Source organism: Capsicum annuum, chromosome 12 (assembly GCF_002878395.1).
Source record: "Capsicum annuum cultivar UCD-10X-F1 chromosome 12, UCD10Xv1.1, whole genome shotgun sequence".
Taxonomy (NCBI): Eukaryota; Viridiplantae; Streptophyta; class Magnoliopsida; order Solanales; family Solanaceae; genus Capsicum; species Capsicum annuum.
Window position 1 is genome coordinate 229,764,608 of NC_061122.1, and position 15,714 is coordinate 229,780,321.

At 35.1% G+C, this 15,714-nt stretch overlaps 1 protein-coding gene across 3 annotated transcripts; it reads left to right on the forward strand.

The window, feature by feature from the left end:
* The first annotated feature begins 443 nt into the window (after window positions 1–443).
* Window positions 444–12,124, forward strand: LOC107850732 (putative late blight resistance protein homolog R1B-23). Of its 3 annotated transcripts, XR_001668700.2 has the most exons (4): window positions 444–3,405; window positions 3,509–4,641; window positions 9,908–9,955; window positions 10,237–12,124. XR_001668700.2 is itself a non-coding variant. In XM_047401309.1 (3 exons), the coding sequence occupies exons 1-2, from the start codon at window positions 797–799 to the stop codon at window positions 4,626–4,628; spliced, it is 3,729 nt and encodes a 1,242-aa protein (XP_047257265.1). In that variant the 5' UTR covers window positions 444–796; the 3' UTR covers window positions 4,629–4,641; window positions 9,908–12,124. The 3 variants fall into 3 exon arrangements, 2 of the variants coding, with proteins under 2 accessions (XP_047257265.1, XP_047257266.1); XM_047401309.1 differs by having other exon boundaries at window positions 9,908–12,124; XM_047401310.1 differs by lacking the exons at window positions 9,908–9,955; window positions 10,237–12,124 and having other exon boundaries at window positions 3,509–4,987.
* Window positions 12,125–15,714: the final 3,590 nt, after the last annotated feature.

Below are 15,714 nucleotides of genomic sequence, written 5' to 3' on the forward strand. Positions count from 1 at the left end.
TTAGTTTCCTTTTTAGTCTGTTCAGCAAGAATACATCCATCTATGGAATTATGTTTTTCTCTTTGAACTTGCAGAAAAATATGTTGTTGTTTTTGAAATCTATTGAACTTAAAATATCATCATCAATAATTTTAAAAACCTTATTCACAAAGGAAAATAGTCTCTTTAGTTTGCCCAAGAGACAATTTCATGATACCAAACTCAATCAAAGTGAGTCATGCTTTGATATTATTAAGAATATCATGAAGCTTTAAATGCCCCACTAATGACTAATTAAGCATATCATGAAGTTGCTTTAAATGTATAAAAATTAAATTGTGGGCAATAATGGAGTAACATATTAAAGTATTATTAAAGAAAGAAACATCTGTCAAAGTAGCACTAATTAAGGAGCTACAGGCCAATGACTAGAAAACACTTACCTATTCAATTACAAATTTTATTACCCCTCCGTTTTAATTTGTATGTATGGTTTTGACTTATATGGAGTTTAACTATTGAAACTTCTGGTCCTAAAGTAAGGATATGTGGAATGTATCAAAACACGACATGTGGAAAGTTAGAATTAAAGAGTTGTAAAAAAAAAGATATCCTTTTTGAAATGGATTAAAAAGAAAGTAAGGCAAACAAATTGAATCGAGGAAGTATTAAACTCCAAATTCTTGAATGATAAAAAGTGGATCATCCTTGATTGCTTTACTATCAAAAATCTGTTCTGAAGCTCAGTTGTTCAATTTTTTTCTTCCCTTTTAAGTTCATCACAGTGTCTTTTAATCACCATTTTTCAGAAAAAGAGATGTCTTCTGACCATTATCTGTCATCAAAGAGTCGTCTTTTTGAACGTTTGGAACTTCGTTATGGTGTTTTAAAATCGATAGATATAGTGAACTACTTTATGCTGGAATTCAAATTCCTAGATATTTTTCTCGTCTTGCAGAGGTTCACAGATGAACAACACAACATGCTAGATGTCATTCAGAAAGCCCAAGCTCTATTTCAAGATGCTCTAATGAACTTCTCTGAATCACACCTAGCTGAGTGCTTCGACTTTCGTATCTTTATGGTACATAACAAGATTTTGTTAACTAAGCTGGAAATTAGAGCCAAATACTCCTTTCCTAAAATATCATCTTTGCCACTAAATTCAGACAACAACGATGGTACTTCTATTCCCAAATTTGTAACGGGATTCATAGATATCGTGGTGGAGAATCTCGGTGATCTTATGAAGCGTGGTAATAATCATTTACATCATGTTCTCAGGGAACTGAAATTGCTGAAAAATTTCTCATGCTTTGTTTCAGAGAGGTTCGTAGATCATCAGAGCCAACATTATGTTAATTTCTTCACTCATGTTTTAGCAGTGGCTGGCCATGCGTCAATGCTTGCCTGGTTGAATTTTTCAGGCCGTGGCTACGAAGGTCAAGATGTGGCTCTAAGTGATATGAATGTTTTGCTTTTCTTGCAAATGAAATTCAAGCCCGTTCAGCAATGCGTCCGCAAGATCTATGTTGATGTCTTGCAATCTTTAAAGTTGTCGATACAATCAGGATGGTATCCCAACGTCCAAAGTAAGAATGCAGTTGACAGTGTATCCAGTTTTGTGGTTACTATCCTACGCGATTTAGTAGATTTTTCAACTAATAGTAACTCCAGTGAGAAAGTTTCTTTGAAGGATCACTTGGAAATACTTCGGAAGATGATCAACTTCTTGAGAGCCACCATCATGCGTGTGATGATACAAGATCTTGAATTTCGTCAAGATATTGACACTGTGGTTATTGATGTTGGACTTCTGATTTACTCTTTATATGAAGAAGTGTGGGAGAAGGAAGACATAGCATTGAGAGAATTGAACCCTTCACTTGTTCTTGATTTGATGGGAAACATTCAATGTATCAACACAGCAATCTATGTCACTATCCGGAAGGGATTTCAATTTACTTTGCCAAGGATTCATGGATTAGGTTATGTTGATTTCCTTTTAAACAACTTGAAGGAGTTCCAAACCAGCCATTCAGACTCACTAGCTTCTGTCGCAAACCCACTTCAAATAATTCAGATGCAACTTGAGGGCTTGCAACCTTTTCTAGAGGCTATTGCAGAAGAGCGGCACAAAGACATCGACCAAATTCAACATTGGGCAACACAACTGTTTGACAAAGCATATGAGGTGGAATACTTAGTTGATGCTTGTATTAGCAAAAAAGGTCCTATATGGTGCATCAAACGTTGGGTCTTGGATGTCATGAAGGAGATTACTCTTATCAAAGATGAGGCAGCAGAGATTCATGAAATGAAAATGGTTGGCGGTGCAGTGAACGCTGTCACAGCTCATAAGTCATCAAATTTGGTAAGGTCTTCAAGGATGAATGAAGAAATAATTGGTTTTGAGGATGTCATAGAAAAGTTAAGAGACCAACTAATAAAAGGCACCAAAGGACGAGATGTTATCTCGATTATCGGTATGCCAGGTCTAGGCAAGACGACGTTGGCCTACAGACTCTACTATGACTGGTCAGTCTCTTCTCACTTTGACATTCGTGCACAGTGTTGTGTGTCTCAATTATATTCACGTAAGGAGTTGTTAATGGCGATTTTACGTGATGCTATCAATGAGAAATTTGAGAGTAGCGAAAAACAACCTGATGAATTAGCTTATCAGCTTCACAGAACTTTATTTTCGAGAAGATATCTTATCCTTGTCGATGATGTGTGGGAAACTAGTGTGTGGGATGATCTGGTAGGTTGTTTCAGAGATGCCAATAATGGAAGTAGAATCATCCTAACAACCCGAAATCTTGATGTAGCCAATTACACTAGATTTTATAGTGATCCCCTTCAACTTCGTATGTTTAACGAGGATGAAAGTTGGGAGTTACTCCGGAAAAAGGTGTTTGGTGAAGAAAGTTGCCCCCCTCTCCTAACAGAAGTTGGACAACAAATAGCAAAAAAGTGTGGTCAACTGCCTCTTTCAGTTGTTTTGGTGGCTGGTATTCTGTCTGAGTTGGAGAAGGAAGAAGAATGTTGGGAACGATTTGCCAACAATTTAGGTCCCCACATTCACAAAGACTCGAGGGCCATTATAGAACAAAGTTATCAGATTTTACCCTATCATCTCAGGTCTTGCTTTCTTTACTTTGGAGCATTTCCAGAGGACAGTGTAGTTCATGTTTCAACATTAGCACAGTTGTGGATCTCCCAAGGATTTGTTAAAAGTTGTGAAGGAAAGATCTTGGAGGATATAGCAGAAGGCTATTTGGAGAATCTTATTGGAAGAAATCTAGTGATGGGAATCAAGAGGAATTCTCAAGGTAAGATCAAAACATGTTGCCTTCATGACCTATTGCATGATTTCTGCAAGGAAAGATCAGAGGAAGAGAATTTTATCCGATGGATAAAGTGGTAATATACAATACTGATACTTTTGTCTTTTGCTTCAGTTAATCAAGTGTTCAAGTTATATTGACAAATAATCTTATAACTTCACCAATTTCTATATTCTCAGGAATGAAAATGCCAGTCCATCTTCCTGTTTTGATCGTCAGAAGCAACTTGCTCATCACATATCCATTTCTCCATACAAGTATCCTATTGGAGATTGGAGCTCATGTTGGTCACATGTTGGCTCTGTATATTTTTTTGATTGGAACTATTGGCGTGCCCTTCAAGGTGTCCTCCTCTTCAAGATTTACAACTTCAAGTTTCTTAAAGTGTTGAATATGAGGGATGTTTTAGTACATGATTTTCCTACTGATCTAGTTTACTTGAGGTTTTTTGCTGCAAGAGTTCACTTCCGACATGATACTTCAATCAAACACAATTGTTGGAAACTTGAAGTTCTGACGTTACTGAATAGTGATAATGCGACAAGAATGTCACTACCCATTAGAGTCGAGAAGATGGTTAAACTGAGACATCTGACTATCACCAATTGTTGCTTCGCAAGAAAATTACTTGAGAACTCCGTTAAGCTTTATGATCTGCAAACTCTCATCGGTCCATATTTTTATTGTGTCAAGGATGTGGAGTTGATTTTGAGAAAAACACCTAATCTACGGATACTGAGGTTTAGAATTGAGGGTGTTGACAACTTTCGGCACAGAGTACTGAACATTCCAACATGGATTGAAAAGGTACGCATTCATCGTGAAAGAGCTCCTCGTGACTATGTCTCTAAAATCATCCCCTTTTCCATCTCCGCACCAAGTCTCAGAAGCTTGACACTATGCGACTTTTACCTGCATCACCAGCACTTATCAGAAATTGCTTCACTTCAGAACCTTCAGACACTTGGTCTACAAGAAATTGGCTTTGAGAACGAGGAATGGAAAGTGAGCAATGGCGAGTTCCTTCAACTCAGAACGTTGAAACTACAAGATATAAAGTGCATTAAAGAATGGAGATGTGTCAATGACGATGCATTTCCCCAACTTGAACGATTGGTTTTGCATTACTGTCAAAATCTTAAGGAGATCCCTTCTTGTTTCAAAGACATCTCTTGTCTATTGTCCATTAAGGTAAGGCGTTGCAACGAATCTGTCGTCAAATCAGCCAGAGCTATCCAAGAAACACAAGTTGAAGACTATCAGAATTCTGGCTTCCAGGTCTTTATCGATGATGATTGAGGCCTTTATGCAGGTACACAACTGATAAATTTCAATCGTCTTTCTCTTTTTTGAGTTAAAGATCAAAAACACATTAGAGCTGTCACATTTTCGCGAGTTTCACATCTTCACTATCAGTTGTTACCTTTTTCTACCTGAACTATTATCAACTATATATTAAAATATACATTAAAGCAACATAGTCCAACTATATCAACTGTTGCCTTCTCCGGTCTGAACTATTACCATCTACTCAACTAGTTACGTATATTTTATAGATGGTGATAGTTCAAGTAGAAAAAGCGAACAACTGATAGTTAAAGTGTGAAATTCGTTGAAAACTACATAATGAGATGAAGAGAGTGCATTTTCATTTCTTTGATTGTTCTTCTATCAAATATCTGATGATCAAAAAGATAATATCGTAATGGAATGGACAAGGCCGAGATTTAATTATCTCGGTTGAAAATGAGATACACGTTTTTATAAATTAAACAAGATTTAACTCGATTCTCAAAATTCAAACAATATCACACAAATTAAAATCAAAATAATATAAATATATAACCATTTCATTTTTTATTTATGATTGGTTTGATATTATCTTTTTTTCAAGATTATCTAGTGACATGCTTATACTAACAAACAAACTGTCAAAAGAAGGGGAAGAGGGATTGGAAAACAAGAAGTTGAAAACAATGAAAATGATGCAGCTGTAAATTGCTACAAAAAAGACTTCAATGAAGAAGGAGAAACTGGAAATTTTATTGAGTGTTTTCTATTTTTCTGGAGAGTTACAAATGCTCAATATGCCTCCTATTTATACTAGTTCATGGATGATTCTAGATATCCTTCTAGATATATCTACAAGAAAAATCTAGTCGTTCTTATCTTCTACAACTCTAGAATATCTAGATAATTCTACAATATATTTATTCAAGATATTACACTAGGATTTTCTAGAAGAACCTATTCTAAAAAATATCTAGCTATTTCTTCAACATGATTATTCTAGGAATTATATCAGACTATTCTAGAGACTTAATTAGAAATGTATGATTCCAAAAAATTTACTTTAATATTTTAACACTCCCCCTTAAAGTGATTTTTTGGAAGCTATCCCAAACTTGTTGCAGAAGAACTCAAATGAAGCTTTGAACTATGCCTTGGTGGAGATCCTTGTACTTTTTTCTTGACTCCTCTAACTTCTTCAAATAATGAAGTTTTTCTGTCATCAGTTGGTCCTGCAAAGATATGTGTATCAACAAAAGTTTTATCTCTGTAACGTACCGACTTCACAATATTTCCTTTTGGTCTTTGTGAACCAAGTGAGTCATCTCCTTGTCGAGTTTCTGAGCTCCCCCTTTCTCTGAACTCCTCAACAACTACATTCCTTGGAGAATCATTTTTATTAACCATGGAAAGCTCCTCCTCCATTGCGGAAATCCAAACTTCATGACTTACTGCTTCTGCAAAATAAGATGGATCCACAAGAGCAAATTTGCATTGCTCATAAACTTCAGCTAGTGACCTGATCTTTAAAACTGGAGAATCAGTTGTCAATTCAACATTTGAAAAGTGTCCTGCTCTAGCAATAAGACTAAAAGATATATCACTCGTCTGCGGTTTTGTGCTGCAATTGAAGTATTCCCATCTTGGTTCTTTACAACAATATCTCGATCCCAATCATAGTGACTAGACTCGTCCATCGCAAGATCTCTACTGGTAAGCACCTTCTTTGTACGAATATTATACACTTTGTACCCTTTTGCAGTTGTGCTATAGCCCAAAATAATATAGAGTTCTACTTTGTTACCCAATTTGACTCATTTAGCATCTGGAACATGGGCATAGCACACCGAACCAAATACTTTCAAATGTCTCGCAGATGGTTTTATACCTTTCCATGCTTCAAATGGTGTCATGTCTCGGAGTTCTCTAGTTGGTAATCTATTCAGCAAATAGACTGCGGTATTGACTGTCTCAGCCCAAAAACATTTGTGTATCTTCTTTTTTGCTAGCATACATTTTGCCATCTCCATCACGGTTCTGTTCTTTCTCTCAGAAACCCCGTTTTGTTTTGGAGTGTAGCTCACAAATAAATTGTTGTTGAATGCCTACATCTTTACAATACTTACTGAACTGATGCGAAGTATATTCAGTTTTATTATCTAACCTGATATACTTCAACCGGCAGCCACTCTTCCTTTCTACCATAGCCTTGAATTCTTTAAAAACAGAGAACACTTGAACTTTGCTACTTAGAAAATAGGCCCATGTCATTCAAGTTAGATCATCTATAATGAGAATAAAATATTTATTCTCACTCAAAGAAGCCGTCTTCATTGGTTCACATATATCTGTATGAACCAACTCTAGCTTTTCCTTTGCCTTCCAAAGACTTCCTTTAGGAAAGGATCGTCTATGCAATTTACCAAATTGACATGACTCACTAACATCTTGGCACATGTCAATTTAGGGTACATCAAGCACCATACCCTTGGACTGCATATACACTAATGAACTAAGGTTGTAATGACCAAATCTCTTGTGCCAAAGCGAAGTATCACTCATTTCAACATTGAAAGAGCAACTTTCAGCAAAATAGCATAAAATTGGAAAGGAATTTCCAATCATGCTAATTTTAGCTACTTCACAACTTTTAGGATCATAAATAACACATCTTTTATCCTTAAAAGTAAGTGAATAATTAATGTGAAGAAACTGAGAAACACTTAACAAATTTTGAGTCAGTCTTGGCACATAAAGAACATCGTTTATGATTTTCATACCTTCGTCCGTAGGGAATTTCACTGATCGTCTTCCTTGAGCTTGCTCCAATGCACCATCTCCAAGCTTCACTTTGGTCCTATCAGACCTGTCCAGGCTAACAAACAGATTTTCATCAATTGCTATGTGCCTTGTGCACGCACTATCGACATACCAATTATATCAATCAACACGTGATGTGTGCAAAGCCATGAATACCTCCTCCTCTGTTTTTTTAACTTGGTGATATTTCGCAAAATTTACTCGTTGAAAAGACTGACCACTTTGAGTTTGCTTTTGCCTGTAATACTTCTCAATGTGCCCATACTATTTACAGTATCTGCATTGAATAGGAGACCTCTTGGACTTCTGCCAACAATTATTCTCCAAGTGGTTTGTCTTCTTACAAATACCACAAGGTGGAAATTTTCCTCTCCTCGGTGATTCACCTTGATATCCACCAGATTTCACCTCTCCAGAGTGGTCTAAAGAGACTTTTTTGCCTTCCTTTCATTGCTTAAATTTATGCCTTACTTGAAAGGCATATTTGACTGTTCCTTCACTTCTCATAGTCACCCATTGCTCTTGAATTTGCAATTTAGAGATCATCTCAGCTATTTAAAGAGTATTCAAGTCACAAAACTCTTCTGAGAGTTTTGATTCAAACTTGTCCAGAAGGATGACCATGATCTTCTCTACAACCTTCTGATCTGGAAAGTTTTCACCAAGTATCCTTATTTGGTTCATAATATCCATCATCTTGGAAGAGTATTCATTCACACTATCCGAATCCTTCATCTTCAAGAGCTCAAAGTCCCTCTTTAAAGCTAAAACCTTAACGGACTTAACTCTGTTGCTGCCTTCAAACTCCTCCATTAGCTTATCCCAGGCTTCTTTGTCTGTCTCACAAGCCATAATCCTTGTAAACATTACTTCTGTAAGTCTTGAATGTATGCAAGTGAAAGCTCTTGTAGATCTAGTCACTAACTCTTCATACTTTTTGATATCAATGAGAGTTGGGTTGTCTCTCAATGGGTGGACAGCAGGTTCTCCTCTCTCAACGACATCCCACAAGTTGAGAGTCTTCAAATAAGCCTTCATTTTAATAGCCCAAATATGGTAATTCTCCCTCGAGAAAATTAAAGGACCCGTTGTTGGTTGATTTTCTGGTGCCATATTTTCCAGCAAATAGATCCAAGAAAAAAGCTTTAAAAAGATGAGCCAATCAACAAAAAATAGATTTGTTAAGGCAATGGTATAATTGTTTTGACAGAATATTCTCTTTCCTAGAATAGGATTTTATTACTGATTATGTATTTAAAACAATATATATTCTTTCCTAGAATAAACTCTAACCTACAGTTGTATAGCTATAAGTATTTCATTATGTATTATGGAATTAGACAAGTTGCTATTCAGAAAATCTTGGTTTCTCTTGTTTCTCTATCTCTTGTTTCTCTGTCATGGTATCAAGAGCCACAATCTATTTTTTTTTTCTTTTTCTGTGCTTTCTGCATTCTTTGCACAGGTACTTTGCTACCTTCTTAAGTTCTTTTTGTTCTCTTTGTTATTTCCCCCCTCTTTTGTAATCAGTCAATCAATGGATCCACAATCCTCTTTGCACGATTTTCTCTCCACAAAATTGGATGGTTCCAATTTTGCTCTTTGGGAATTCCACTGTGGAATCTTCATTCAAGGAAAGGGACTTTTTGAATTGTTAGATGGATCTGCTCGTCCACTAACAGATGCCAAAGAGTTGGATCTTTGAAAATTGAATAATGAAAAGGTAATCGCTTGGATGTTGAATTCGGTACATATTGATATTGCTATGGTTCTTAGACCTTTTAGTTTGGCTTCTGAGATATGAACCTACCTTCGTACAATCTACCAACAAAGAAACCTTGCACGAGATTTCGAATTGGAATGTAACATTGCAGAATACACACATGGGGACAAGAATATTCGCTCCTTTTATGCTGGCTTGAAGTTGCTCTGGTCGGAACAAGATCAAATTCTTGGGAAAAATATTTCTAAGGCAGGGCTCAAGGATGTGTTGGAAGAATGAAATAAGACAAGGGTGGTGCAATTCTTAATGAAACTCTGTCCTGAATTCAAGCTGATTCATGGTAGTTTGTTGAACAGGGAAGTCACACCTTCTCTTGAAATTGTGTTGGGAGCCGTCTTGCGTGAAGAGACAAGACTTGGAACTCAGGATGCTATGGAGTCTACGCCATTACCTTCTGTTACATTACTTGCAGGAAAATAAAAAACTGTTGCTTCAACAAAAAATACTAAGAGAAATGTCTAATGCTATGAATGTCAAGACTTTGGTCACATCACAGCCAATTGTCCTAAGAAGAAAAACATTTGTGCTTATTGCAAAATTACTGGCCATTATATTTCAGATTGTCTTTGTTGCCCAAATCATTCACGAACTGCTCACCAAGCTTACCAGATAAATGTCACTACATCATCTAGTTCCTTTCCTGCTGGTCATGATCTTGAAAAACTAATTTGAGATTCTATTGCAGCTGCTCTTTCCGAAGCCATCTCAAGTGCACTCTCGTCATCCTCTTCAGGTATAAGTAATTCAATTAAATCTACTTAACATCTAGATCCTGGGGCTTCCTATCATATGACAGGTGATTTGTCCCAATTCTCATCATTGTCTAGTGGTGTTTCTAAACATGTTATTCATACAGCAAACGGGCACACATTACCCGCGTCGGGTATTGGTTTTGTTGGAAATCTTTCTAATGTTCTTTATGTTCCAAATTTGAAGGATAATTTGGTTTCAATTGGTCAACTAGTTGATCAAAATTATGTTGTCAAATTCTCACCCAATGGTTGTGTTGTTCAGAATCTGAAAATAGGGATGACCATGGCCACGGGGCATAGATTTGGCAGAATATTCCTACTAGAGTCGGTTCACCGTCACTTGCATCATTGTTTTCTTTCAGTTTCTGAAGCGGATGTTACCTGTTCGAATAAATTGCTCACTCTTTGGCATAATAGGATGGGTCATCCTCATTCTTCTCGACTTCATCACATGCTTAAATCATGTCTTCCTGTAGCACATCACCTCCATTCCAGTCTCCTTTTGGCATGTACAAATTGTGCTGGTTCAAAAAGTCACAAGCTTCCTTTTCCATCCAGTTCATCTGCTTATGAAAATCCATTTGATTTAGTACATAGTGATGTTTGGGGTCCTTCTCCTATTTTGTCAAGGTTGGGATATAAGTACTTTGTGTTATTTATTGATCATGTATCCAGATACACCTGGGTATTTTTTCTTAGAAATAAATCTGAGGTTCCGACTCTTATTATGAATTTTGTTGAGTATGTTCGCACTCAATTTCATAAAACTATAAAAGTATTTTGTTCGAGGAGAATACACTAAGACTAATCTTATTGATTTTTTCAAAATAAAGGAATTATTGCCCAACACACTTGTCCTCATACTCCAGAATAAAATGGGGTCGTAGAAAGGAAGAATCGACATGTTTTAGAAACTACATTGGCTTTATTGAGTACATCAAATATGCCAAAATGTTTTTGGCCCGAAGCAGTACATACTTCTGTATATTTGATCAATAGACAAACTTCCCCAGTCATTGGAAATGAGACATCGTACTTTAAATTATTTCATAGTGAGACTGATTATTCTCACTTGTGGATTTTTGGTTGTGTTTTATTTGTACATCTTCCAGCACATGAACGACATAAGCTTTCGGAAGAGGCATCACAATGTATTTTTGTGGGATACAGTGACACACAAAAAGGGTATCTCTATTATGATGCATGTCGTCGTCAGCTTCAAATATCTAGACATGTTTTTTTCTTTGAGGATCAGTTTTCTTGCAAACCAATGCTAAACATGCTTCAAAATCTCTCTCTTTTTTGTATAAGTTTGATGATGATGTGGTAGCTACTAACCCTCAGCTTTAGTCTTTGGAACAACCTGTGGACTATGATAATGGTGATCTACAGCCTTCATCTTTTTAAAGTACTAATCCTCCGCTTGGATCTTCAAAACAACCCATGAACAATGGTAATGAAGTTCTCCAACCTTCATCTATTTCTGGTATTGACTCTACATTGCCATTCTCATCTTCGGAAGAGGGATCCTCTCATCCAGTTACTCTTCCATGCCGGTCTAGTAGAATAAATCGCCATGCTCCCAAATGATTTAGCTACTCTCCAGGGAAATTTGGTAAGTCCTATGCCTTGCATACCACACTACATTCTATTGAGGTTCCTACATCTTACTCCCAGGCTTCTACACAAACCTGTTGGAAAAAGGCAATGTCGGAAGAGCTTTGTGCACTGAATGAAAATTCAACTTGGGACTTTATTGATAAAACAACGGATGGAGTTCTCATTGGAAGTAAGTAGGTGTATTCCATTAAAATAAAGGCAGATGGTACAATTGATCGCTATAAAGTTCGATTGATTGCTCAAGGTACAAACAGGAGTATGGGGTGGATTATGAGAAGACTTTTTCACCTGTTGCTAAGATGACAATGGTACAGACATTATTGGCCTTGGTTTCAATTAAAGGCTGGACTTTACATCAGTTGGAAGTGAAAAATGTGTTTTTTTACGGTGATCTGGAAGAAGTTGTGTTTATGAAACCACCACCTGGGTGTGTTCTGCCAAGACCAAATGTAGTTTGTCATCTTAAAAAATCTCTTTATAGCTTAAAACAGGATCCCAGAGCTTGGTTTGACAAATTTCGATCCACAATTCAAACTGCAGGCTTCTCTCAAAGTTCTTTAGATTATTTCTTATTTTAGATTATTTCTTATTTCTTCATACTTCTCTGGTAGGTATCACAGTACTTCTCATCTATGTTGATGATATCATTATCACCGGAAATGATCAACAAAATATTACTAAGTTAAAAGAATTCTTGCATACCTCATTTAAGATGAAGAGCTTGGGACGATTGACATACTTTCTTGGGCTTGAGGTTCTATACTTGCCTACTGGGATAATGCTTACACAACAAAAGTATGCTAGTGATCTTTTTTCTACGGCTGGTCTTACTGATGACAAGGTTGTATACACCCCAATGAAGATTAATACGAAATACAAGGAGGTTGATGGCGAGCCATTCAGTGATCCCACATTGTATCGGCAGTTGGTGGGATCATTAGTTTATGTCACTATGACAAGGCCGAATATCTCATATGCGGTACAAGTTCTAAGTCAGTTTGTAGCTAATCCTTACCGTATACATCACACTGCATTACTTTGTGTCATTCGGTATGTTCGTGGTTCTATGAATCAAGGTGTTCTCTTCCGTTCAGATTCTCCTATAAATCTTAAGGGATATACTGATGCAGACTGGGCTGGTTGTCCCGATTCTCGTCATTCTATTACTAATTGGTGCATATTTCTGGAACATCCTTGATATCTTGGAAATGTAAGAAACAATCTCGTACGTCTAAATCATCTATGGAGGCCAAGTATCGGGCTATGTCGGCAGCAAGTTCAAAAATTATTTGGCTACGACGTCTATTATCTAAGTTTGGTGTTGCTATTTTATCTTCTACAGTGTTACATGCTGATAACACTAGTTCAATTAAAATAGCCACAAATTCTGTGCAACATGAAAACACAAAACGTATAGAGGTGGACTGCTATTACATTCGGGAACTAGTTGCTGACCGTCTTATCACTCTACAATACATTTCTTCTCATGATCAACTTGCCGATTTGTTTACAAAGGCTATGACACACGCACGACATAGCTATCTTAGCTCCAAATTGCTACTGTGTGATCACCGGTATCAATTTGAGGGGGGTGTTAGGCAATAGTATAATTGTTTTTACAGAATATTCTCTTTCCCAGAATAGGATTTTATTACTAATTGCGTAGTTATGACAATATATATTCTTTCCTAGAATAGAACTCTAACCTACAGTTGTATATCTATAAGTATTTCATTATGTATTATGGAATTAGACAAGTTGCTATTTAGAAAATCTTGGTTTCTCTTGTTTCTCTATCTCTTGTTTCTCTGTTAAGATTCAGATCCCGTAAAAAATGGGCTCTAATACCATGTCAAAAAAAGGGAAGGGGGATTGGAAAACAAGAAGTTAAAAACAATGAAAATGATGCAACTTTAAATTGCTACAAAAAAGACTTAAGTGAAGAAGCAGAAACTAGAAATTTTATTGAATGTTTTCTATTTTTCTGGATGGTTACAAATGCTCAATATACCTCCTATTTATACTAGTTCATGGATGATTTTAGATATCCTTCTAGATATATCTACAAGAAAAATCTAGTCTTCTACTACTCTAGAATATCTAGTAATTCTACAAGATATTTATTCAAGATATTACAGTAGGATATTCTAGAAGAACCTATTCCAAAAAATATCTAAATATTTCTTCAACGTGATTATTTTAGGAATTATATTAGACTACTCTAAAGACTTAATTAAAAATCTATGATTCCAAAAAATCCACTTATTTTAACATATATAAATAAAGTAATAAACAAAGAAAAGATAGACACACAATTTTGTCTTCTTTTCACAGTGTTATCATAGAACGCGGCATCTCGTAGATGTGTCCACCATCCCCACTATTTCATTACGTGTCTATATACCATTCTACAATAACATTGGCACACAACTTTTTGCATAAATAAGATCGACCTAGACAATGGAAAATTCAAAATTTAAAAATCATATAAAATTTTATCAAAAAATTATGTGCTTAATGCGTTTTTAAATTTTATATATATATATATATATATATATATATATATATATATATGCATTGAATTTCAAAGTATTCTAAAATGAGCCTTCGATCTATCCCTGAATTTTTTTGTCCGTAAAAATAACTGAGTTAGTATAACGAATGATATCTCGTAAGTATAGAAATCAATTCCTCCTGCCAACACTACTCTGAGCTTATCATATTGATATAATTATTCACATTTTTTGCGTGATTTACGAGCTGACTCAGTATGTATAATTTTTCATATGAATTTGAAAAACATAAAAATATATGAATATCTTATACTTATTTTATGAAATAGAGAAATTATTTTGAATAAACTCTTTAAAGACATGAATGTTATAACATATCTAAGATTATAATTTTCAAAAAATTATAAATACAAATGTTATAGTACACATTTTTGAATGATAGTTCTCAAAGAATTTATAATCACACATATATTATTGTATGTATAGATATATTCTTTTCAAAATTATGGTGTTTAAATTAGTTTTTATGTATTTCGATTAAATTTACAAGTTGAGAAGAATTATTTTATATTTTTTTAATTTTTATTGAGATTTGAACTCCAGACTTCACGTTCTCAACTCAGATACATATATTACTGATATTTAAGCTCGCAAATATTAAAAAAAATTATTTTATAAATTTTATCTCAAGTTAAACTAAGTAAAATAGAGGAAGTATCTCCAACCACTGTCGTAAACCTTATATAAATCCTTCCACTATTCACTTTCATCTCCCAAAAACAATACATCCCATCATCAAATTTCAATTTCCAAAAAACAATGAGAAAATCCACAAAAATAATTTCCCTTCTCATCACCCTCTTCATAATAACATCATTTTCTTCAACCAATCAAAGATTCTTGCAAGAAAAGTTGGAGGCAAAACACCTATAAAGGATGTGAAAACAAACAAAAAAATTCAAGAATTGGGAAAATATTGCGTGGAAGAGTACAACAAGAGTTTAAGAAAGTACAAACAAATAATGAAAGATGACAATATTGAATTATTGAGTTTTGTTGAAGTTGTAGAGGCAGAAACACAAGTTGTTTCTGGTATTAAATATTACCTTAAAATCTCAACATTTTCATTTGGAATTCCTAAAATATTTAATGCTGAATTAGTGGTAAAATCTTGGGAGAATAACAAGGATTTGGTGTACTTTTCACCTTTTTATTATGCTAATGATGATAATTAATTAGGATTGTATTAGTGAATAATGATGTTTTGTAAACTTAGTTGTGATCTTAATTAATCTAATTACTGTCTTGATCTGTTTGTTTTTCTTTAATTTGTATAATTTTTTTGTTGTGTTGGAGCGATAAATACTTATTGATCACTAATCAAAGGTTTTGTATTTCAATTTTAGATGAGTTTCTTTTGTTACGGAGCGATTTCTTTTCTAATGTATTACTTTTGGCATGAATTTCAATTTAGTCAACCTCATACACGATGAAAATAAGAAAAAAAAAAATTCACACATTAAGATAGTGAAAAGTGTAATCAGCAAGTTGATGATTAGTATGATTAGTTAGAGGAAGTTAGTGCATGTGATGTATGTGTGAGTGAG